Source organism: Mytilus californianus, unplaced genomic scaffold, assembly GCF_021869535.1.
Source record: "Mytilus californianus isolate M0D057914Y unplaced genomic scaffold, xbMytCali1.0.p SCAF_10, whole genome shotgun sequence".
Classification (NCBI taxonomy): domain Eukaryota; kingdom Metazoa; phylum Mollusca; class Bivalvia; order Mytilida; family Mytilidae; genus Mytilus; species Mytilus californianus.
The window spans coordinates 50,392,224-50,418,783 of record NW_026262582.1 but is presented as its reverse complement, the minus strand read 5'-3'; the positions used below and the strand labels follow the sequence as shown (position 1 = coordinate 50,418,783).

General features: G+C 31.0%; 1 protein-coding gene across 3 annotated transcripts in view; it reads left to right on the top strand.

Annotated features, from left to right (window-relative positions):
- LOC127718803 (uncharacterized) overlaps positions 1-24,919 on the top strand; it is a 35,570-nt gene extending 10,651 nt beyond the window's left edge. The window contains exons 1-8 of one of the 3 annotated variants that reach the window (XM_052224872.1): positions 2,185-6,113; positions 6,857-6,944; positions 11,476-11,540; positions 14,346-14,705; positions 16,211-16,270; positions 17,476-17,601; positions 18,182-18,223; positions 23,830-24,919. In XM_052224872.1, coding sequence (XP_052080832.1) covers positions 11,495-11,540; positions 14,346-14,705; positions 16,211-16,270; positions 17,476-17,601; positions 18,182-18,223; positions 23,830-24,725 — 1,530 coding nt within the window. In that variant the 5' untranslated portion in view covers positions 2,185-6,113; positions 6,857-6,944; positions 11,476-11,494 and the 3' untranslated portion in view covers positions 24,726-24,919. Of the gene's footprint in view, positions 1-2,184; positions 6,114-6,856; positions 6,945-11,475; positions 11,541-14,345; positions 14,706-16,210; positions 16,271-17,475; positions 17,602-18,181; positions 18,224-23,829 lie in introns of those variants that run through there. The other 2 variants (XM_052224871.1, XM_052224870.1) reach the window with 2 other exon arrangements.
- The last annotated feature ends 1,641 nt before the right edge of the window (positions 24,920-26,560 follow it).

Below are 26,560 nucleotides of genomic sequence, written 5' to 3'. Positions count from 1 at the left end.
TGGGGGGGGGGGGGGGGGGACACGTTTGAGAGTCTTACATATATATCCTTTAAAATGAATATATGTATGTTATATCCAATTATTGTCTTTTGACATAAGGAGAAATAAACCCAACCGTCCTAGTATCTGATAATATATATTCGTAATAAGATGGTAAATATTACTCCAACATAGGCAAAATACGAAAAAGAAAATAAAATGAAAACAATATGCTATAAATTGCATACGTTAGAAGAGCTTTACAAGATATTCCTTCATCAGGAACGCTCAAAGCTGAATATACGAAAAACGAATGATGTTTAAGAACCGGAACAGTGAATAGCTATATGACCAAATATCCAACTGTATCTAAGGTAAATTTTACCCTAGGTAGTTGTATCCTTAGTTTCAGTTAATTCCTAATCATTCACGACTCAATTCACCCGATGAAACAAGTATTTGTTCGAAAAGAATTATTTTTATATTCGGTGTATATATTTAAAGACATTTATTTTATATTTTGTTATAATAATAAAAAAACGGAAAATTTTAGATTGTTTTTCTTAAATATTCATCTGATATATATCGAGATGTTTTTGGTCACTACTTGCTATTAGCGTCTATAATTGCTACACTATATTTTACGTATTTTATACTCTAATGATAAAGTAAAAACATAAAAAGAGACCAACGAAGTCTTAAATTTACCCAACTAAATAATAGATTGATTGGACTACTTGTATTTATATCGAATTCTTATATTTGAAGAGGTTATGAGAGCATTTTTTGTAGTTACATACTAAGAGGTCGGTATTTTTGTTATTTTACTTTTTGCAAAAATGCACGTTTAGGTTTTTATTTTACCTTAACATTCTTGCTGCCAGTAGTTTAACAAGGTTGCATTCCTTGTGCCAGAAAATACGACAGCTTTAAATCTGACGTTACATGACCAACAATGACATCATTCGATATGTGACGTTACGCTGTAATGACCGTTACATTTTGATCCCATTGAAGAAAAATAATACACTGTTTAATCTTCGGTCTTTTAATTGAAAGTGATACAGCAATGATGAGAAGCTTGAAACAATTAAACCATGGACAGATATGTTCCTCCGGCACAGACGGTGTAGAAACATGTATCCCTCCGGAGGGGTAATATCTCCCAATTTGGTATTGTTTTCAACGACAAGGGACGTGATTACTTACGTTACAATAGAATACGATTGTCTCAATGAGATACTAGTTATGTATTTTTTTTAATTGTATACAGAACTTCTGCTGATAAAATCGCAGATCAATGGACTATAATACTCCACTCCCAAACATAAACATGTATGTATAGTTCTAATGCAATTATTTTTATGGCTCTGATTGAAAGAAGGTAAGCGTAAAGTTATCTATCTCCTTGTCTGTAACTAAAGAACCGACATTTTGAATTGCGGAATATATTGACATGTAATGTCTACAATAATTAGCCAAAAAACTCACATGTGCACCCATAAATCTTCTTTTTATCAATTTTAATTACATTCTGAAGCGGCCAATAAGCCAGACAACGCCCGGTGTTTACGTTTGACGCCGGAAGCATATATATGACGTCACCTAGTTTGGGGCCATAGAAGATAACATCTTTTCGTGGAATTTTCTTTAATGAACATTTGACACTGACAAATGATTTAAATTGAATTATGTACTTGTTTTGGACGTCCATCGGTATTTTTACTGTCGCAAATACCCGTTTACCTGTCTCCGCTACGCATCGCCAGGTTAACTAAATTTGTGACTGTAAAAGTACCGATGGACGTCTGCATAGCTTCAAATACAAAACAGCATCTCTTAAATCAACTTACTTTTGACGAAGTGGTATTTCCGTGAATTACACTACAGAATACTCCAAAAATTGTGTCTGATTGAGCTGTATTCATAACTGATTCTTTAGAACATCAAACTCTATATTAACTAATGCATTAAAACAATTCAGAATTTGGGATGATTTAGAAAAGCTTAAATGGTCCGGTTTTTAACAAAAAATCTATCGTTATTGAAGTAGTATTGAACAATATCGGATGTTTAAATATAAGTATTTGATATAACTGAAAGAAATTTTAGCACAGTTAATCATATATATATTTATTTTATTCTAAGCCATTCTAAGTCAAAGTTTGCATAGGGTATGGGTAATGTTTTCCTTTTTTTTTTTATAAGAATGGATTTGACATACAACTTCTAGATTTTTAAGACACTAAAACATATTTGCACTGCAGAAATGTATATTAGTTATAATAATGCATGTATTTCATTTGGATGCTCGTTATTTAAACAAAACGTGGTCTAAAAATGTTATCTGTATCCTTCATTTGTCAAATTTGGGTGGAAAAGGGTAAGGATAGTATCTTTCATTGCCATAAATAAACTCATCATAGATACCGGGATTGAAATTTAGTATTTACGACAGACCCGCGTTTCGTCTACAAAAGACCAAATACAGCTAAGGTAATCTATTCTTGAAGTAGAAAAGCCTTAGTATTTCAAAGTATTGTAAACTGTCAATTTATTATTATGACCATATCAATGACAATTCAAGTCAACAGAGAAGTGCTGACTACTTAATGTATAGTACAAAACAAAAATGATCTCGATGTTTCAAAACTTGAGACGTTCTTGAAATCCATGTGATATGTCGGCTTATTAACTCACGCATACTGTTATAGATGATAGTGAAGGAAATGTGTATAACAACAACTGTTCAGTCATTACTTTCCATATACAAGTACCGTATTTCCACCAAAGGCGACGTCACTGACCATACGATGTCGACAATTGACAAGTACAATAGTATGGACGTTATATTCCCGCGACAATCTCAACAAATATGTCAGTTTCAAATGTTAAAAGAGGTGGAGATCCACAAAATAGCAGTTTGTATTTTAGATGAAAACTGATTAAACAAATAATTTTATGAATTCAGAGATATTAAAGATTGTTTACAGGAAACCTAGATGTTCGTCAGTATTTCAAACTATGCACAGTTAAATGTTAAGCATGTTAATACAAGGAACACTTTGGTAAGATTTGCGAATCATTTTATTGCTTTTGGAATCAATCAGACATTTATCGAAAAAGATGTTTAAACAAATAATTTACCTTTCACTAGTAGTACACATACAATTGCAGCATATATCATTGTAGCTTTTCCCCTGTTGGCTAGACTCATCTGAAAACATAGATGTTCGGTGCATATTACATGTTGTACAAGTTAAACTCTATTTCTATGAATGCAGGTACACGCGTTTTTTTGTTTTTTTTTTATGTATATAGAATATTGCAATTGTTGTTCACGATTTCAAATCTGTTACTTTTAATTCATCAAATCGGTAGTTTTTAAAGTTATTTATCATAAAATTGATAAAAGTACCAAACAAAAATCTCTTAATTTTCATTCAAGTCACTCGTATAGATCAAAGACAAAACTGAGTAAAACTAAAAACACAATCGATAAACCTCACAGATCGACAATAAATGAAAGTCGAAATATTTGAATAATTGATTGGAATATTGTACAGATACTTTTCGTTTAATTTGAACTGTGAAATAAGAAAGAAGTAATGATTAAAAAGAAGCATGTGAAAGCTAAAACAACTGTTTGAAAAGAAAAAAAAATATATAAATCAAAGACTGACTGTTTAGGTAGATAACAAGATAGTTGTGTTTCACTCCGGAGGATAAAGTTTGACGTTCTTGTCAGTTTTTATGGAATTTCCTTTTTTCAATTTTCATTACATTTCAGTATTTTGCTTTTCTTTTTAAATACCTTGAAATTACGTAAGAAAGTTATTAATTAAGTTTCGTTTTTTCATCTGATTCAATAAATATATATTTTACAGCATCCCAGAGTAAGGAAGATCTAAAAAAGAAAGAAAAAAAACGAAAAAAAAAGGAGGCGTGGTATAATTGCCAATGGGACATCTATCACAGTCTAAGATTTGAATTTAGGCAAACATCAGTCACTGTACAGTCTTCAACAATGAATCTAACTGATATGAGATAAGCAGCTACAAAAAAATACTCAAACTTGACAAAATGAGTCACAATTAAAAAAAAAAAGCAACAGCAAAATGATTGACACATTGATAAACAGTTAAAATACATGCAACTGACAGCAACCAAAGACAACCTCTGAATGACAGGCTCAAAACATTGGACAAGTATTCAAGAGTGGCAGGGCTAGATGTATTTGCTTTCACCTAAACCATTCCTTAACATGGGACAAGTGATAACATGTGAAATACAAGTTAAAACACGTAATCTTTATTTATTAAAACACATTAATAATATCCACTTTAATAGTATGAAGATTAAGTAGTAACAATACAATTACTGTAAATAATGAAAATAAAACTACCAATTATACAAACGATTGATAGTATGCGTACATGTACCTATCAAATTGGCTTTTTCATATTATTAATTTGCTATATCATCAGTGTAACTTGAAAAAGAAAACAAATATATAGATAGTGAAATATGCTAACTTATATGTAGGGAATTGAACATTATTTTTATAGAATATATTAGGTATACTTTCGTAAAACAGAGCAACCGTAAATAAAAATTAAGACATGTGGAATAATTGCAAATTAGACAACTTTCCACCAAAGCTCCAATGAAGTTGATGTTAGCAATAAATAGGCAACCGTAAGGCCTCAAACAATGAGAAACGTATTGTCAACTATAAAAGGGCCCGATATGAAAAATTTGAAACAATTTCAATTGAAAAACTAAGTCTATACACAGATTAGTCAATTAGGATAGAAACAAACTAAAGACAAAAAAGCAAAATGCCGTCTTAAACAAAAGACAAAAGTGTATATTGATATGCCAAGCTCTAAATCGTCTTGCACTATGTATAAAAAGTAAAATCACAAAAATTCAAAACGGAAAGTCCCTAATCAAATGGCAAAACCAAATGATAAAACACATCAAACGAATAGACAACAACTGTCATATTCCTGACTTGGTACAGGCATTTTTGAATGAAGAAATGGTGGATTGAACCTGGTTTTAAAGCGCTAAACCTCTCGCTTGTATGACAGTCGCATCCCCGAATTGATTTACTTATTAACATCAGCTAAAAAGTGTTTTCGTGTAATGAAAGGTTTCATTCCCATGAAAAGACAAAAAGGAACAAAATAATCATGATAATTCGAAGGTTAAGATTAAGTTAGAGCAACAAACGCGAAAGTTTCTCAAAATCAGAAAACTAAATAAACGAACAGATAAAACGTATCCGATAAGTTACACTTCTGTAAATATAGACAAATCAAATCCCTATAGGAAATCCTATTATGGCTAAAACTTTGCCACTTTTATCTTGAAGTTTCGTGAAACAATTATATTCTTAAATGGGAAATTTAAATGCACTATTCTTTTTTTCATGGGTCGAAGCATAGGGTTGTGTGGAATATGTTCGACATTTATACTACATATCCCTTTACTTTATGTCTTCTTCATAATACAATTTTACCGCTATGTGCATGTTATCAGATAACATACCCAAATTATCTCTCTGTGAGATAAAACATACAGACCATAATTGGGAACCAGTACGTAAACAAAACAAATTTTATGACTATAACATACCAAAAGAGGCGTTGTTGTGAAACAGCTGTATTTACAAAGTGCAATCTGTGTTGAGACTGTTAAGGGAGAGTTAATCTAGAACTGTACTGATTTTCATTTTCTGGCAGGATGGTTTCTGAAATATTCAGATTGAACTGTATTGTGACATAGACATACATACTTTGATTATAAAGTCGATCTCGATATATTACGCTAGAGCAACACAAAAAAGCTAAAAAAAAAATTAAAAACCTTTTGAAAATTAAATAAAAAAATTTTCAGAAAAAACAAAAAAATTTCGAGATTTACATTTATCGACAGATTGATGAATTGAATTTCATTAAAGAAAATTTACTTTTTTCTAGGACTATCAAAAGTAATCAGTGAAGTTATTTATTTGAGATATAATCCCAGTAGCACAGTCAGACTTGCGTCAACGTATTAAATGTACTTAAACTCGTACAGTTTTGTAAGTTTCGAAACCAGTGGAATTTTAGTGAAAACTATATGTGGTAAGTATAATTTCAGTATCTGCCCGTAGTGTTTAAATATGAGATTAATATCTAGAGCTATCTTTCATTGATCATCAACAGCTGTAGTTCAACTATTCTTCTTTCGAAAATTTAAAAAAGAATTAAAAAAAACATTTACATATGAAAATAATCGTTACATAAATCAACTTTGAGGACTAATACTGCACAATCTGCAAATTTATTTGGATATTACTAATGCCTTCGCGTCAACATACAACGGTTAATATATTATATAAGTATACCTTTAAAACTCTATTAGCTAATGCAGTTAATCCTGTAAGTGTAAACACCGTGATGCATTGCATGATGACTATATTATCTGTTGGAATCGTTTTACACTTATACTGGGGGTATTGTCATTTAGCTTATTATTGATTATTTCATGTAAGCATAAAACGTATCACCCATACTAAATCATTACACGATTAATAAAATATTGTATCAATCATAACAATGCGAACTAAAAATAGTAACGCAACTTCTATTTTTATTTTTAATATGCATTATATTTTTTAAAAGTTATAATCGATGCTTTGATGCTTTCTGCCAACATTATTAAGTCTACTTTTTTTTTTAACTTATTTTAAATGCCTGAACATTTAAATAACTTACATTTTTCAAGTATGTTCCCACGTTTAAGAAACAGTATGATACATATATTTACTCATTATACACAACTAATCGTTATGACTGATCATGCGCAGTGCTGGTATTTTAAACAGGTTAGATTATATCCAAATGGTTTTATCCTTGTTTTCCGATACAGTGTATATCGATTTACATTTTGGATTAGATTATTTTCTAATATAAGTATGTATAATTTTAATGTATTGTTTATTCTATAGAATGTCATTGAGTATTTGTCAGTGAGTGTCTGCTTTTGATATTTGGTACAACCTTTGTGTTTATTTCATTGGCGTTAATAATGTGAGAACAAATTTTGAGCGTATTGAATCCCTGTAATCAACGATTTTATGACAAACAGGTTGTGAAATTTATTCGTACAAGGTATCTGAAGTTTTAGTTTTATTGAATTTAATATATGTTCTGTCTTGTAAACATTAATGCTTTGTTGTCTTTATTATCGAACATTTAAATGAATTATAGATATTATGATCAATACTATGTTTAGAAAAACGTTGTATTAGATGCAGTACTGTAAATCTTAAAAGTAGTCATTACTTTCATTTTGTCAAAACAATGCCTTGAATATCTTAAATCAATCTAATTATTCTTAATCTTTTAACCTAAAACGTCTGATCATGACTAAATGGTTTTTTGTCTTCTTTTTAAATCTTTTGACCGGTCCAATCACTTTCTCAATGTGTCTTATCGCTTTATATTAAAATTTGTCTAAAACTATTCTGAACACTTTCCTTTGCCCCCATTTATTACTATACAATACCAAAAACTCGTCCGTGAACCACAATGGAATTTCAACACAGATAATTTGAACTTATTATAATTAATCGCTTCAATTAAGGGACATTATTTGAGTTGAATGTAATGATTCAGAACGATTCACGCTTTTCAAACAAGCCATATATAACAAATTCATATGTAAGATTTTGAATATCTTATTGACTCACATTGTATTGGAAATCATATTTTGAACTATGGATATTTGTTTTGCCTGTTTAATGTACATGTATCACGATTTTGTGATCTTTTAGTGCAAGTTCTTAACCTCTTTATCTTTACATATATTTTACTCTATCAAATGACCAAATGTTCTTATTTTCTATAGCATAAAAGACACGTACTTAATAAGGGGCAGGCGGAGGGGCGTGGTGGGGGATTTACAATATTTAACCCTGATTCCAATAGTTATCAAATGTTCAAGTCTTATAATTTAATACGCGAGACGCGCGTTTCGTCTACATAAGACTCATCAATGACACTTCAGATCAAAAAAGTTATAAAGTCAAACAAGTCCAAAGTTGAAGAGCATTGAGGACCTAAAATTCAAAAAAGTTATGCCAAATACGGCTAAGGTAGTCCATGACTGAGATAAGAAAATCCTTAGTATTTCGAAAAATGCATCATTTTGTAAACAGGAAATTTATAAATAATGATCATATAATTGATGTTCATGTCAACATCGAAGTGCTGACTACTGGGCTGGTGATACCCTCGGGGACGAAACATCCAACAGCAGTGGCATCGATCCAGTGGTGTAAATAGTTATCAAAGGTACAAAATGTACCAGGCTTATAATTTAATACGGCAGACGCGCGTTTCGTCTACATAAGACTCATCAGTGACGCTCAGATCAAAATAGTTATAAAGCCAAACAAGTACAAAGTTGAAGAGCATTGAGGACTCAAAATTCCAACAAGTTATGCCAAATACGGCTAAGGTAGTCCATGACTGGGATAAGAAAATCCTTAGTATTTCGAAAAATGCATCATTTTGTAAACAGGAAATTTATAAACAATGATCATATAATTGATATTCATGTCAACATCGAAGTGCTGACTACTGGGTTGGTGATACCCTCGGGGACGAAACATCCATCAGCAGTGGCATCGATCAAGTGGTGTAAATAGATATCAAAGGTACCAGGCGTATAATTTAATACGGCAGACGCGCGTTTCGTCTACATAAGACTCATCAGTGACGCTCAGATCAAAATAGTTAAAAAGCCAAACAAGTACAAAGTTGAAGAGCATTGAGGACTCAAAATTCCAAAAAGTTATGGCAAATACGGCTAAGGTAGTCCATGACTGAGATGAGAAAATCCTTAGTATTTCGAAAAATGCATCATTTTGTAAACAGGAAATTTATAAATAATGATCATATAATTGATATTCATGTCAACATCGAAGTTCTGACTACTGGGCTGGTGATACCCTCGGGGACGAAACATCCAACAGCAGCGGCATTGATCCAGTGGTGTAAATAGTTATCAAAGGTACCAGGCTTATTATTTGATACGCCAGATGCGCGTTTCGTCTACATAAGACTCATCAGTGACGCTCAGATCAAATCAGGGAAACAAAATGTATTGCCATTGAAAACAAGTATTCCGTACAGTTCGTTTAAAGTTGTCGAAGAAATATCTTTCGCGAAAAAATGTCATGAAAAAAAAACTAAAATAATTAATCAGTCCCCTTCATAAACTAAGTTGATACAACGAATTACTCAAAAAGATACTTTTATAGATATATATATATATAACGTAACTGCTGTCGATTACTTTATTCGGTAAGGATAACACATGTGGTTTAGTTTCAAAGATAGTCTGTTGCCCCGTACACTGTACTACCTTTAACATTATTTGAGTAATGGAGGTCTACAAAATATGTCAACCATAATGGCCCTATATGTTACTCAATATACGCCGTGTTGCTTAAGTAATACACTAGTATTAATAAAAACCTAGTCAAGGTAAAAAGGAAATCATGATTTCATTCTAGTGACATAATTGAGTAGCGTACGGGTAAAGTGTCTCATGAACGTTGTAAATGTATATGTATATAATAGTCTGTGGTAAAATATTTGTGTTTGTCAAATAATATGACCATGAATTTTATTAGTTGTTATTGGTTTTGAACTAGCTGTGAGTTACTGCGAGTACTCTTAGATCTGTGTCTGTTTGTTGTTTGTATGTACAACCACCTGGCCATGCCCCGTCTGTGTTTTTGTTACATGTATATTCTATATAAATTTTTGGATGTAAGACGCATTCTGATATGCAAAATTTAAACAAGGTATAGTCTTAGCTGTACGTAGACAAAATAACAAAATAAAACGCTGAAATAAAGGAATCATAACGAATATATCCAGGAATAATTCAAATATCTACAATTAAAATATAACTGAACTTCATTCCCAAATTTGATGGTCTTAAACGTTTTGTGATGATAATTGTATTCACATTACAGTACTAACGATTTTTAAAGTTTTAAAGGATTTCGTTATTAATAAAGTTGCATTTCAGCTGACTTCTACCTTAGTTTTTAGAAAGTCGATGAGATCCGATACATACAGAATACGATTTGTCAAGAGACTCTTTTCAATCAGCCTATCGACTTACCTGTATCATCCCGGAGTTCCATTAGTTAACAATGCGAAATTCAATATTATATTACAATCAAAGAAATGTTATCGAAAACTAACTGATTAAGACCAGCAACATTTCGTAACTAAAGGCAACAGTAGTATACCGCTGTTCGAAATTCATAAATCGATTGAGAAAAAAACAAATCCGGGTTACAAACTAAAACTGAGGGAAACACATCAAATATAAGAGGAGAACTACGACACAACAGAAACACAACACTAAAATGTAATTTGCTAAATTTCCCGTTAAATCCACAGCTGAAATATAGTACCCCCTGTCCATTTTTATTTTGTATGACGCCACATTGATCAATGACGTTGACGAGCAAAATCATTCATGAAGTTTATCGGATTGTTAATTCATTTAAAATTCATAGGTTTTAATTTGATATTTAACGTATCAAATCTATTTGTAATCCATTAGAATAGGAATTTATTCTTTGCATTATTGTTATGCTTTATAAAACCCAAACCATTTTTACTATTTGTTTACATGGTCGGGTACATGCATTACGGCAGATATGGAATACGTTGCTATGTTACACAGTCATGATAGTACCGTAAAATCTCGTTAAATTTTCCTGGCAATATTTTGCACGACATGATGTGGCCGTACCGTTTGTTTGAGCGTAGAGTTAATACAAGCGTATTCTAGTTTAAGTAAAGCGGGTCAGTTAGCTTCAAACACGTTTATACGGCACTTATTTGGTAAATAATTAGGTAATTCCTTATTTGAAAAAACGAATAGTTCAACCTCAAAATCATAAGAAACCAGTATTGTAATTAAGTAGATCGGAAGCACGTGTCGTCTTCATTAGATATTATATGGTGCTGCAATCATAACAAAGTCAAGGAGCATGATTATGAAAACCATTTTTGATTGATTTTTTTTTTATGACAAAAACAAAAATAGACGAGAAAAGTAAACACGTTTCAATCATTCTTTTTGGTAACAGTAAGTTGTTTGATCGATGAATATAGTAAAATATCTTTAAATGAATAATTCTTCAAACAAGCTTTACATTTTCAAAACAAAATCAGTAAACCATAAACACATATACCTTAAACGAGTCGAACAAAAGCGTAAAAAAATTAATTTACAGCTAACTTAATCAACTATATTTGATTATAACTTTACAAAACGTGTTAAATGAGAAATTGTATAGAAAAGTTCAAACTTTATGAACGTGTCAATTAGTTAATTTTATTCCAATACAATTACTCTTGTATGGAACTATTAAATTGTTTTATAACCTATATTTTAATCATTGTTTAGGAAAGAAGCGACTGCCGTTATGCTGCTAAAACACACACGGATATGTTTTTGGTACTTAGCATTTGGTAAGTTAAATTTTAATGAATTCATATGAATATGTCCCTTTGTTTATATAAAAATGAGAATGAAAATGAGGGAATATGTCATAGAGACAACAACTCGACCAAAGCAATAACAGAAGGGTTCCATGGTCAGTCTAGTCTTTCAAACCAAAATTACAATTTACAGGGTTAAGCCTAAATATGGATAATGTATTGCTATATTATGTGTAGCGCTGTTTAGTACATTTGGTTTTAAATAATACATCATGATAGTTTTAATTCGTATATCTTCTTATATAAGTTTAAGATTAACCATTTGTTTTTGAAAAACATGCTATATGACTTCTTTAAATGAAAAAAGGATTTTGAAAGCGAAACCGAATCAAAAGGCCAAATAAACATGGACATTCATGGGTAGATATATTACCACAAATAGATTGAAAACAAATGACTCGTACACTTATTGATTACAAGATCTGCAAATGATTTTGAAATGAAAGAGTTTCAAGGACTTGAAATAAATATGAACTAAATTATGTATGTTAAACACAAACAATATAAACATTGATATACGACAGAAGAATGCCTTTTAAGCGAATAATGAATGTTACATGATAAATCAGTAATACCTTTTGATTTTGTTTTAACATTTAGGAAGGCATTTTGTATACCGTTCTGTGTTTGTAATTCTTATTCTATGTTATAACATTTGGCCTTTTGTACATAAAATTTTCTCCTGTATAGCATGGCCAACCGTTGATAAGTTCATTATCTGTAATTTACTGTTTATAGAATGTTGAATTGATGAGCGTCTGGCTATACACATTAATTATAACATGTATAAGCAGAATTCAGAACTATATAACTATCGCCATGTAATAATATACTTTTTTGGTCTTTTGGAAAAAGTTGTTTATTCTGTATTTAGACCCCTATACGTAGAAATTTGTTTTGCATGCACACGTACGAAAATGCGGTTTTTATCCAACGCAATCATAGGTTTGAACGTTGTTTTCAATTAAGACTTGTTTATATTTTTTCGTTTGGGCTTGTATTATATTTGCCTTCGGGTTTATATGATCCGTTCATCCTATTTCGACTCTTTCAAAATTCAAGAGTCTATCCTAAATTGAGGTAAATTATATGGTCTTCCAAATACCGTTTCGAAAATCACTGAAGAGACATTAATTGTCGAAATCCGGATATGGTGTACAAACTTTTGCACCTCATGTTTGCGGTATACCATCTTTTCCGGAAGTTTATTGTTTTCTGTTTGGTAATAAATTATTTATAAGATCCATTTTATTACATCTTGTGATCCGTTTATTTGGTAATCGCCAATGGCAGTCAGCAGGGTTTAAGAACATCAGTTGTTCGACTTGCTAGTCAAATGCGTTTTGTTAAAATATACTTTTTCACTTTTTTGGTCTTTTGGAAAATGTTGTTTGTGCTGTATTTATACCCCTCTACTTAGAAATTTGTTGTGCATGCACACGTATAAAAATGCTGTTTTTATCCAACGCAATCATAGGTTTGAACGTTGTTTTCAATTTAGACTTGTTTATATTGTTTCGTTTGGGCTTGTATTATATTTGTCTTCGGGTTTATATGATCCGTTCAGCCTATTTCGACTCTTTCAAAATTGAAGAGTCTATCCTAAATTGAGGTAAATTATATGGCCTTCCAAATACCGTTTCGATTCCCAACATCACTGAAGATACATTAATTGTCGAAATCCGGATATGGTGTACAAACTTTTGCACCTCATGTTTGCAGTATACCATCTATTCCGCAAGTTTATTGTTTTCTGTTTGGTAATAAAATAATTATAAGATCCATTTTGTTACATCTTGTGATCCGTTTATTGGCAATCGCCAATGGCAGTCAGCAGGGTTTAAGAACATCAGTTGTTCGACTTGCTAGTCAAATGCGTTTTGTTAAAATATACTTTTTCACTTTTTTGGTCTTTTGGAAAATGTTGTTTGTGCTTTATTTAGACCCCTGTACTTAGAAATTTGTTTTGCATGCACACGTATAAAAATGCGGTTTTTATCCAACGCAATCATAGGTTTGAACGTTGTTTTCAATTTAGACTTGTTGACTATCACCATGTATACTCACTTTAAATTAGTGACTTTTTGGACGTGAAAGATTTACATAAGCGAAAACGGAATGCAAGGCATTTCTGAAAAAAACATTAACCCTTACTAATCAACTTAAAAATTTAGTACTTTTTGTCATGAAACATCAAAGTTGCAGTTTTTTAACTTTAAGGATGTATTTAGGTGAGGTTTAGAAATTTAAGTAGATGTTCGGACTCAATTGTTTTGTTCCTTAAATACACGGTAAAATATTTTGCCCCATAACATCCATTTTTCTTTTCGTATAAGACTCCAATAGCTTAAAAAGGTCCTTTACAAAAAATTAAGCAATTTCTTGATTTCTGTTCTTTCTATTTGAGACTCAAATAATACCAAGGCATATATAAGGTAAAAGTCCAAGATAGTCTTTTCCCGTCGTTTGCTAAAAATCAAATAACTGGAAAAGGAGTTCCATAACCTATCAACATGTAAAGTTATTATGTTCCTTTACTAATGGTCGTCTGACTTATAGTATCAATTTGAAATTCTTGATTTTTTAAATTCACCTAAGTACATCCTTAAGTATTAAGAATGTGCTAAAATGAAAATTAAGCCATAGTTTTTTTTCAATGTAGCTGCGAACATGAAGTTGATACTGACAATAGGGTTTTATTGTGTTTTTAGGTTTAATTGTAACTTGTGTAAAGAAATGATAATCTTTTTTTCACGTTTTGTTTTCATATTGCAGTTAGCACATATGATGCAGCTTTTGAAATATTCGAGGGAAAAGTTATAAAGAGCACCAATACATCAGCAATCAAATTTACTTGTAAAACTTACCAACGACCAGTTGGAGATAGTATAGTGTTTCTTCTTAACGACAGAACTACAAATGTCATGCGCGTCTACGAAGGAAAATGTTATGATAACCAAGGAGAATGTAAAAACTGTACTTGTTCTTCTTCGCGCAATGAGATAACTTTCACATGGATGTATATTATGACTGTTCCCTGTCACAACTGTACATTTGGAGCTGACATGAGCTATACTGATGAAAATAAAAGAAAAAGCAGGAACGTTAACTTATACAGGGTATACAACTGCAAAGGTATTTCTAAATAACGTTGAGATACAAAATTAACATATCTTTAAACGAAGTAATATTTGACCTTCCAATCCCATCAAAATGTTGATAAGATTTATTGATTCGAGACATGTAAATGATAATTGTTCTACACTATAAATAACCAACAAAAGAAAAGAAAAAATGTATTTACATATGCAGTTTAGCGGTTTCCTGGGATTTTGTATAGGATTCGTTTTAAAACGATACAAAAAAAGTTGGTAACAAAAAGACCTTGTAATGGGATATGAAATCATAAACAACGGTTCAAGAATGATAGCATGAGTATAATGAGAACTCAATCAATTTCGAATTAAAATAATTAATAAAAGTTCCAAACCATTTCTCTATTTCATTATATGAACACAATATTATATTGTAATCTACTTGAATTAACTCGCTTATTGATTTTACAAACTAATCAACTATGTAATAATGTCTTGAAAATATAATTACATGCAAAACTAGATTTTACACAAAACAAACTAAATAGCTAACGTTAAGCCAAGTAAAGCAATTAAAAATAAGCAAACAAATTATAAGCATTGATAGCAAAACACATATAAACAAACTCAACGATTGCCTCACACTTAGATGCGAAGGTTATCATGCTATTATCCCATCATTTGAAGGAATCAACACTGCCCATCAATACATAGAATTATCGAATACATAAATGATAATTTAATATACGTTAGAAATCATAACTACCTCAATGAAGAATATAGTGTCAAAGTTAAACAATACCTGATAATTAATCCTCAAATGGTAAGACTATGAATAATTGTGAATATATCAAACTATCTTATCTGTCTTCATGTCTTCATGCTGAATACAATCAAAGGATAACTTTCTAATTACAAAGAGATTGGAGACCACACATACACATGTGATTTAAATGACCAATGAGAATAGAGAAAGTGACCAATACTGACCATCAATACGATGAATAGACATTTAAAGGGTTCACATACCAGAACTCAGGTCATCTCTTTAATTAGCATATACAGATAAACAAAACAGCATGCTTCATTATTTTATTATTTTAATCAGATTCTATTCTGTAAGTAAGTAAAATCGATCCATTAAATATGTTCAAATAAATATTTTATTATCAAAACAGTTATTTTAAAGAACAACCCTGAAAGTGAAAAACATATATATACAAACTACTGAAAATGTACCCTTCCACACATAGATGGACATCGTTGATGAGTATAAAAAACAACGGAGCAATACCAAACTGAAAAGAAAGCACTCATATATATATAAACACACATGCATATTCATGGTATATAATATACACTTACTATTCCTATCACTATTTCAATCGCTTACGATACTTATTCTTTAAATTAGAATGTGTTGCAAAATAGTTCAGAAAATAATAAATGTATCTATGACATTGACCATGTTGATGTAACGATTTCATTTCTTTTATAGGATTTGATAATAGATTAAGACTTTAAATAATGATGCATTTGCTTTAGATTTAGGGCCTCTTCAAAGGAATACACAAGAAGTTCAGCATAATACAAAGCAAGTAGAAGGTAAGAACAAATATATATGACAACATAAACACTATCATGAAGCTAGATTCGTCTACGTTGATTTATCATGTAACACACTAAGGAACGTTTATGTTTCTAGTGATACAGGTACACGATTTGTATTACAAAAAAACATTTAATTTGAGAAGATAAACGATATACTTTTTAGTTGTTATTGACTTTGAACTAGCATTCAGTTACTACGAGTGTTTTTTTTTATCAGCAAAAGGTATTTTGTTTGTTTAGTCTTTTTGTTAGTTGATTGGTTTTGCTTTTAGTCGTACTGTTGAAGTTTTTATAGGCAGTTTTCAGTAAGTTTTGATGTTTTACTGTTACAACACTATCATAGATTAGAACAGGTTGTGTTCTCGCAAACACGTTTAATTTAAGTTCATTGTATATGTGCTTGATCATAGCTAGAAGCCTGCAATTTACACGTTTATTTTATCTGTTATCATATTGTTTTTCGTTGATTGTTTTGTATATTCATCAGGCCATTGGTTTGTCCCGATTGAGTTATTTTCGTTTTTCCTGTCAGACATTTTTAATGATATGTTACGGACATTGCTCATTGTTAAAGCCATACGGTGACAAATGGATGTTAACATATTAGAATTTGTTTGCAACGTTGGTAATACAACAAAGCGTATTCTGTCACCATATAGATCATTTGATATTTTTAAATTAGTATTTTTTTAAGGAATGGATTTAAGCTGAAAATAACTGACTTATATCTTACTGACTAGTGTTTAACTCCACCACATTCTCTATGCATGTGCCTGTCCGAAGTCAGGAGCCTGTAATTCAGTGGTTGTCGTTTGTTTATGTGTTACATATTTGTTTTTCGTTCATTTTTTTGGACATAAATTAGGTCTTTAGTTTTCTTGTTGTAATTGTTTTACATTGTCATTTCGGGGCCTTTTATAGCTGACTATGCGGTATGGGCGTTGTTCATTGTTGAAGGCTGTACGGTGACCTATAGTTGTTAATTTCTGTGTCATTTTGATCTCGTGTAGAGAGTTGTCTCATTGGCAATCATACCACATCTTCTTTTTTATATTTATCTCTGAATAACACACATTTAATTCAGTTAGTTATTTGACACAGTTGACACCACAATTACACGTAGAAAACTAGAATATTGCATATTTGTATTATATAAATGAGATTAAAAAAAAGGTAAGAAACTCCTTATGATTATGCAGGTATGAAAGAAGATGGCTTTGTAGTTCCAATAATATTCATCTGCGTCACAGCTATAGTCATATGCTTCATAACCACGATTTTAGTGTTGAAAAGAAAACAAATAAAGCAGCGTATTCGACCTCGAGGTAATTTAAAATGATAGATAACAACAAAACACTATCAAAGACGAACACTTCAAGTTATGTGTTGAATTTTCCACAAATATATTATTCCGTTGGACAAAGAGTACCTATACACGATGAAAAAAAACCACATGACAAAACGGTACTTAATAAAATACTCTCTCTCTCTCTCTCTCTCTCTCTCTCTCTCTCTTGATCGATCGATCCATCGTTCGATCGAATAAATGTAACCCTTTTATTAGATAAACAATCGATATATTCGTCTTCGTTTAACAAACACTCGCATACACAGAAAATGTATGTTTTCATATCTTATTTGATTCTTATATGCAATACTTGAAAGAGGCAAATACAAAGATACCCAATTGAATCTTACATTGGATAAAGTTGTACTCATTTCTTCAATATATTTAATACACTATATGTTAAGTTAGCAAAAACAAAGGTGTCATTATCGTGATTATGAATATCTCTTTTTTTCAGAAATTAAACAATTTTCTCTTGCACATGAATTAATGAAACATGAACTGAAATTTATTTCTTGAAATTGAAAACATAAATATGCTTTTCTTTCCGAATATAGTGAAGAAACAAGATACCGAGGAAGAGTTACTGGCCAATACAGGTATGCTGATATTAAATCCGAAGATATTATTATTTATTAAAGACGATTGTTTCAGTAACTGTATATAATGGATAACAATTGATAACATAATTTCACAGAGTAAAGAAATAAGTTCATATTAAGGAAGTTTTGTTAACTGTTTCGATATACATGATACCAGATAAAGACAGGGATACATTCATAGAATCTGTTAGATTTCTTTCACTTGTCTGTTCTACATTTTCTAATCTATGAACTATTGGCATTAAGTCAAGTCTGTGTCTGTCTTTTGAAATTTGTATTAAGGAATTTGTGAGACAATAAGTATAATAATATAAAAAGAAATACATTTTGTTTGTTCACACAAATAAAGAACATTAGTACCTTTATATAATTTGTATAAGGTTTTCTGTGTCCATACAAATGTGTAATATATTGATTTTTACTATTTTATTGTATCAGGTTTTCAACAAACATTTAAATGACTGTCCACATTATGTGTAAACCCATTCCCACATAAGGTATTTTTAAGGGTTTTGTGTTTTTGAAGTAAAAAATCATGTTGTTTTTATCCACAGTTTATCTGCTACACTACCTACATTTTTATTTTCCCCAAAAAACGAAAAAAATTTACTCATACATGTTTAAACATAACATTAACTCAAATTTATTTCTTGAAATTGAATACAAAATTTTGCTTTTCTTTCCAAAAAGTAAAGAAAACTGATGCCGAAGAAGAACAATACATTATTTGATTTATAAAGGGATATTGTCTCAGTAAAGGTCAATAAAATATAAGTAACAAAATATAAAAAAATCAGAACAATTGGTACCAGTTTTTAGTGATAAATACTTCAAATATACAGACACGTATATTCTGCTGCATTTGCCAAAACTTTTCTGATTTTTTGGTGTGCAATACTCTTCAACTTCGTCTTTAGTTTTAACTTTGTTGATTCGAGTGTCACTGATGAGTCTTTGTAGACGCAACACGCGTCTGGTGTACAAAATTAAAAATCTAGTATCTATATAGTTTGTTAAATTAAGTTCCAATTCTTCACACAATACAAATCATATATATATTCTGTGAGTAGATTTGTTTTAATCCTTTTATTGTTTGTCAAAAACAGATGTACAGGTAAAATGTAACTCTAATTTAGAAATCAAAAATGTAATACAAACAAACCTGTATTTTGGTTGATGTTTAAAACTCCAACAAAACGTATATTCTTCCCGTAAAATATTCGAAATCACAATTTGAAAACAATTTTACCCCAACCCATCCATATACGGGACTCGGAGTCATTTCAGGTAAGATCAATTAGAGTTTTGATGTTTCAAATATTTGATACTTTTGGATCAAACCAATCCGATGACATTGATTAGAAATATTGAGCCATGAATGTTAAAACATTTGAATAAGGTGATAAAACGGGTATGCTATAAAGTCATGGTGTACTTAGCATTAGGTTGGGAGACATATGGCTGTATAAAGTCAGAATTTTCAATCATTTTGTCCATTCAAAGGAAAGTACATAAAAACTATCTTAAGAAGTAAAAAGTAAATCATTGACATTGAAAGTTCTTTGAAACTAAACAGGAGTTGCAGATTTCTCTCGTATTATCGATATAAACATTGAACTTACATCTTTATTTGTTCAATCGAAGTAAGCTTTAGTTCGTTTTCAGACATTTCTAGGTTGTTTGAACTTTACGTAATGTTTATACCTGTTGCAGTGATCGATTTTTCTTGAAACTTAATAGAAATTTGGGAATGAGTTAAAGACACTTTACGATTTAGAAATGTATTGTACTGATCAACACACAGAATATAGGCAATTTTCACATGTCGAGTATGCTTGGCCCAATTTCTTTTAAATCGTGTATAGTTGCATATAAATATTCCTGTTAAATTTTTGTAAGAAGGAATATATTATATAAGCAGATATTTGACCTGTTGAATTCCAAACATAATTAAAAACCAATTGTTCAGAGAACAATTGAAGGTCTTTCCACCCATAAAGATCTATTTTGATATGAAAATATTAAAATTTGCTTCAAAAATGTCATTTCCAGCGTCAAATGATAGCTTATTGTACGCTGATTCCAAAAATATATGGTTTCTATACATTTTTTTTTAAATAAGGGAGATAATTTGTCACTTCCGGTTTGAAAAATGTTACTTCCGGTATAATTTGAATGTTACTGATTCCAAAAATATATGGTTCTATATACTTTTATATTAAATAAGTACAAAAAATAGCTACTTCCGGTTTACACAAGGTCACTTCCGGTTGGATTTTCCAAGGTCAAATGGCTAGCAACCTAATGCAAAAAGTCCTATGGCTTTATCATGTATACATATGAGGTAAAAGCAAAGGTCAAAATCTAGAACGTCAAATTTACCTTTGACCTTGAGCTCAATTTCAAGGTCATTAACCAAGGACCTCAAATCAAAAGACCCTAGGTCTTAACTATATATGGTTAATGAGTTATATCACCGAACGCGTATTTTTAAATACAAGAGGGGAGAAAACTCTAATTTAATGTTAGCGCACACTTTAAACCAACATGTATGTGTTATGACATGTTGCAACTAACAATTTAGTAATAATATGTTGTTGATATCTTATACGGTTTTTGAAAAGAAGTGAAAATAAGCTAAAATTAAAATTTAGAATATGACCTTGACCTTTGACCTTGACCAAATTTTCTTTTTTTTTTTGGAACAAGGACATCAAATCAAAAGACCCTAGGTCTCTATCACTTATGGTTTACCAGTTAGAAATGCATATCACTTATGTCAAATGCATAAGGGGAAATAACTCTCATATGGAGTCTCCGGAACGCTTCGGTGGAAACCAAACTCAACATCCTGAAGATATAGCGAGCAATTTGGTAAAATAAATTTGTCGTAATCTTTTACGGTTGCGAAGGAGAAGTGGCCACAAGAAAAACAGTGTTTGGGGAAATAACTCTTTCAACGTAAAGTATTCTGTTAAGCGGTTGTCAGTTTCAAAAGCGTATAAACTGTTCGATATCATATACCAAATATCTAAGCGACATCTTATGAAACAACAATACTACGCAAGAAAAAAATTAGGCGGAAGAAAAAAAAAATAATAATAATCAGAACAAAATCAATAGGTCTTTCCACGGAAAAGTGGAAAGACCTAATAACTTTATTCAGAATATTCAAAAACTGTTAATAATTTTGATAACTTAACTGATTTGTAAAACATTTGTATTGTAGATAGTTGAGAACAGAAAGGATACTGACTTATGTTGAAATGAACATATTTGACAAAAAATGTTTTAGACAAGATATATATGAATATCCTTATCAATTGCTTTCAGTAGAAACAATTGTATTTGGATAAATGTTAATGACAGATCACAAGTGTTTTCGCCAGTATTTTGCATTGCAGATGTTCACCAAATTCAAACTCTCAGTCAAAATTGTAACTTTCTCCGTTGGTATCATGGTAGAACGCCCCCTTGACCGGGTCAATCTATAGACTTTAGTTGGCAGGTGTTGTATAACCGTTAAGCACCCTACTTTAAGGGGGTAGCTATAGGCCTTGGTAACACCAAAATTTCCCTCTCGTTTAATTTTTCTTATATTTACATCATTGAAAAGGTAGGAGTCTACCAAAGTCTTGGTGAAATTCACCGTTTCAATTCATGTTTAGGGTATATTGAATATGACTAGTTTTGGGGTACCCTAAAAAACGGTCGAAAACACTAGTAGGTACATATCATTGTTTGTTTTTGCACATGTTGTCATTAAAAATACCCATGACTTATAGAAGAAAAATATTTTAAAGTAAATCTGAAATATAATGATTATACCAATAGCTTGAATGTAAAAAAACATGGTTTTTAATTATTGATTTGGTGGAAATTCTGGCCAGCTCAGATAGCACATTTTTTCAAACTTTGCCAGAAAAAAATTGTCGTTTAATTCTTGAAAAACAAAAATGCATAAACATTTATTGGTTATATATCTTCAAAATAGCAAACTTTTATCGAATGAGACCGTTTGAAATTTTCAAAATCTTTAAACAATTTGGCTTTCAAGGCACAAGAACAAGTAAAATGTTCCCCCTACAAAACTTTCTACAGACTGTCTTTTCATTCTTTTATGTGCATAAGTAAAATTGTACTTACCCAATAATAATTGTAATCAAGTTTTGACAGTCTGTCACTACCTAAGTACTATCTTTTTGCTTATGTAGATTATCTATTTGCATAAGCTTGTACTAGGATTAATGTTCATATCATATCTTCTAGAATAGAGCCTTTTATATTTGAAAAAAAACAAAGACCTGCAGCTAAAGTTCAAACTCTGTATCAATGACATAGCACTAAAACCATATAACTCCATTATATAATCCATTTGTGTAAATCGAATTTCCCAAACCTTCCAAACTTTTTTCTAAATTATGCCACAAGACACTATACTCAGTATAGTCGTTATTGAACTCCTCAGTACATTGGTGTTTTTTAAGGCATTTCATGTATGAATGGTAATGTTCTACCTTTTCATCTCTTGTTTATTGATCATATAAAAAGAAGTTCTTTAATTTAATGCTAGATGGTGTCTAACATGTACAGTTTTTGCTGGATCTGTTTGCATAATTCTCACAGCCAAATGTAAACAACATAAATGCTTAACCACTGTTTAAATTACTGCTCTGTTAAAACGTACAAATGACTTTCAATACATGTGTAAGTGTTGTCTTCCATACACCAGGTCTACCCCCTTAATGAGTGAGATATAAGACTGGTCGACTTGGAGTAAAATAATGTGTTTGAGGGGATGGGACTGACATGTACTATTGTTAACTTTAAATATCACCATCACCAAAAGACTACACTGTCAATATAAATATCTATCTCAAGGAAGTTGTTTGGTAGATATAGAATTCAATGTGGTTAAAATGATTTCATGCGTTCTACTTTTTATATGCGTTTGACAAATTTTCTTCCGTCATTAATCATGTAAATTTTTTGCAATTTTTATACGCCTTATGGTATCCTTTTGCAGGCTATTTTACTAAATTTTTATTCGAAGTGAACATTCACTTGTATTTTTGCAGCGATTTCAATATGTTAATAAAGCGCATGACATGTTCATGTACTTGTGTGTTTTATTTTATATTACATCTGATAACGATTGGGGAAATGGGAGGTTTGTTTGCACTTACATTTGGTCTGTTTTCTATACAGATATATTTAATGATATATAAAATCATAATCATGAATCTAAAACTGTCTCCCAAATATTTCCATAGAAAATTCAAAAAAATAACTTTGCTTGGAGATTCTTGACCAGAGCTTGCATAGAATGTTTGAAAATCTCAATAGTTTATAAGGAACTAGGGTATATTTTGAGAAAAATAAATTTTAATATGTGTAAATCTTTAAACTTAATTCGCAATTATAGTACCTGGCATGTTTGTAAATCGTTTATGTAAGATATGTCCAAATAGATAAGACAAAATGTAAAAGTAACAATTTAGTAAAACATATAGAAACAGTGTCAAGGTCTGGTAAGAAATACGATCCAATGTTAGTTCAACTGTTTAGTATTTTTTTGTTATTTTTCTTTGTCTTATTTTCAGATATGACACACTCGGCTTGTGCCTCGAAACTGTGCAAGCCTGTGCAGATTTCAGTACAATTATCAGGGCAAATAACGTTAGAAGGCGAATCTGATATTTTTGGAATAATTTCTATTTCGAAATCCAAATTGGTAGTTGCTGATAATTTTGGCAATATTTTAAAGATATATTCGGATGGCCAGTGCAAGCTTAAATGTCCTCTACTTTATAAAATAAATGGAGTAACCAGTGTTTCTGAAGATGTTATTGCAGTGACCCTTGTGAACAACAAAAACATTTATCTCTATACACTTGAAAACGACGGATGTAAATTATTGGATACAATTAAAGTCGGTTACAACATAGTTGATATAGCATCGGACAAAGATTATATAGTTTTCGAACAGAAGAATGAAAACACCAAACAGACATCTTTGAAAATATGGAATGTCAAATCAAAAATAATAGAGAATATCATAAATGTTCCTTATTCAAATTCTGGTTCCAATAAACTGGCAATTGACATGTCCTCAGAAACAATCTACGCATGCGCTGAAAATAGTGTGTTTGCTGTAAGCTTTAAAAAGGATAAAGATTGGAGCATGGTGGTTCCAGATCCAACAGCAATCGTTCTAGTTCAAGCTGGTGAAAATAATCGGATGGTTCTGGTATTGTACAAAAATCAAAACGAAATATATCGTGTGAGCAAAAATGAAGTTATTCGAGTAGAAAAAATAGAAGAAAAAGAAAAGAACGAGAAAAAACGAAAAGAAAATGGAGACGAAGAGGAAGAAGCAGGAAAAGTAGAAATACAAAAATCATCCACGTTTAATCGTATGACTTACAATGCCGAACTTAAGCAGCTTTTTGTGCAGACTGCCAAAAATGTTATAAGCGTATATGACATTACATATTGATCGATATGGTTTAGTCAGTAGTCTTGTTGATGATTATATGTGATGTTAACTATTTGTCATTACTAACATTTAGAATTGTTTTATTACATGTAATGACATATTTGTCCATAATCCTTGTGTAAATTCATGTTGATGATTTCAAAAGAAAATTAGTTGTTCCTTAACAAGAAAACGATTAAAAGATTAGCAATTGAGATTGTTTTAATTTAGTAATTGGAACCGATACAGTGTTTTCGTCAGAATTTTCATGGACACTATAATGACCCATGTATGAAACAAATTAGTTTTTAATAGGGAAAGACCGACTGTCATATTAGATAAATCATTATACTGCAGATAAAACAATATCAAAACATTTGTGACTTGATTTTAGTTTAAAAATGACAAAACACAGCCCTGTATTTCAATTTGTTTTAATATAAACATGACAATGTGTGATTGTATTTCTTTAGAAGTTATTTGACAAAATTCTTTTTTACAAAATATCAAATTACCTGTATCTCATTGTTCCTTGTGTTGAAAACCGAACAAATTTTCAAAATAATAATAAGAAAAGGTGGGATGACTTCCAATGAGACAAATTTCGACCATAAACCAATTGACGTAGACGTTATCAACAATGGGTCACCGTGCGGTCTTTGATCATGAGCAAAACACATAAAACTTAGAAAGCTATAAAAAGCTCTAAAATGACAAATGCAGAAGCAACTAAATCAAATGAGATATATCTATCTGTCAACATGCAATCTAAAAGTCTGAGTTAAAGATATCCTTGCGCATCAATATTGTGCGAACACAGACAAACTTTCTAAAAAGGTGATCTCTCTTAATTATTGAAAACAACTGTCCTGTCAGGTCGTCTTCTTGTTGTCCATCTAAATTAATACCAACACAGTTGGATCATCATTTCAAAATTGATCTCTTTGATAAGTTTTAATTGCAACCATTGAAGTCAGCAGCAGGGTTTATATATATTTCCAAATAATTAGTATGGTCCATATTGTGAAGGAATCTTTTATACTTTTTCAAAAACAATAGCTTCAAACACTGTTTTCTAAACCATTATGAACAATTAATATAGATAATACTAGATACAGGTAAGTCTGCCTTATATGTCCTTAACCTTAACAATTGTCAATGAGGTTTGGATGAAATCAAAACATTACGATAAAAGAGATGATTTCAGCTTCTCAATTATGAACTTTTAATTTTGTGTAGCAACATTCCAGCAGTGCCTGCGTACGGAGTATGTATCTTCCTGTTGATACAATGTTCATGGGCTCGTATTACCTATAATGATATCCTAGATAAGTGGTTGTTGCTCAAAGGGAAGCAACTAAACCAAACGTTCGAAGTTGTGAAGTTGAAATCATTCCTAAGACATTTTAATGACACCTGAATGAAAAGGTTGAAAAAGAAAGTATCATCTGGGAGATATATTATCTTAAGGTGGGTGTGGTTAGGCTAATAACTTTTTTGGGGAGGGATAAATCCTACTTTGTAAAGAATCACTCTGATTCAAACAAAACATTCTCTAAAACTGACATTATCAAGATGCTTGATTTCTTGATTGACAACATATTTGTTACGTTTGGAGGACGTGTTTTTCAACAGACTGTCGGAATTCCAATGGGAACCAATTGTGCCCCTCTTCTTGCCGACTTGTTTCTTTATTATTATGAGGCTGACTTCATACAAGAACTTCTTAGGAAGAAAGATAAGAAGTTAGCAATATCCTTTAACTCTACGTTCCGCTATATAGATGATGTTCTCTCACTAAATAATACAAAATTTGGTGACTATGTTGAACGAATCTATCCAATCGAACTAGAGAT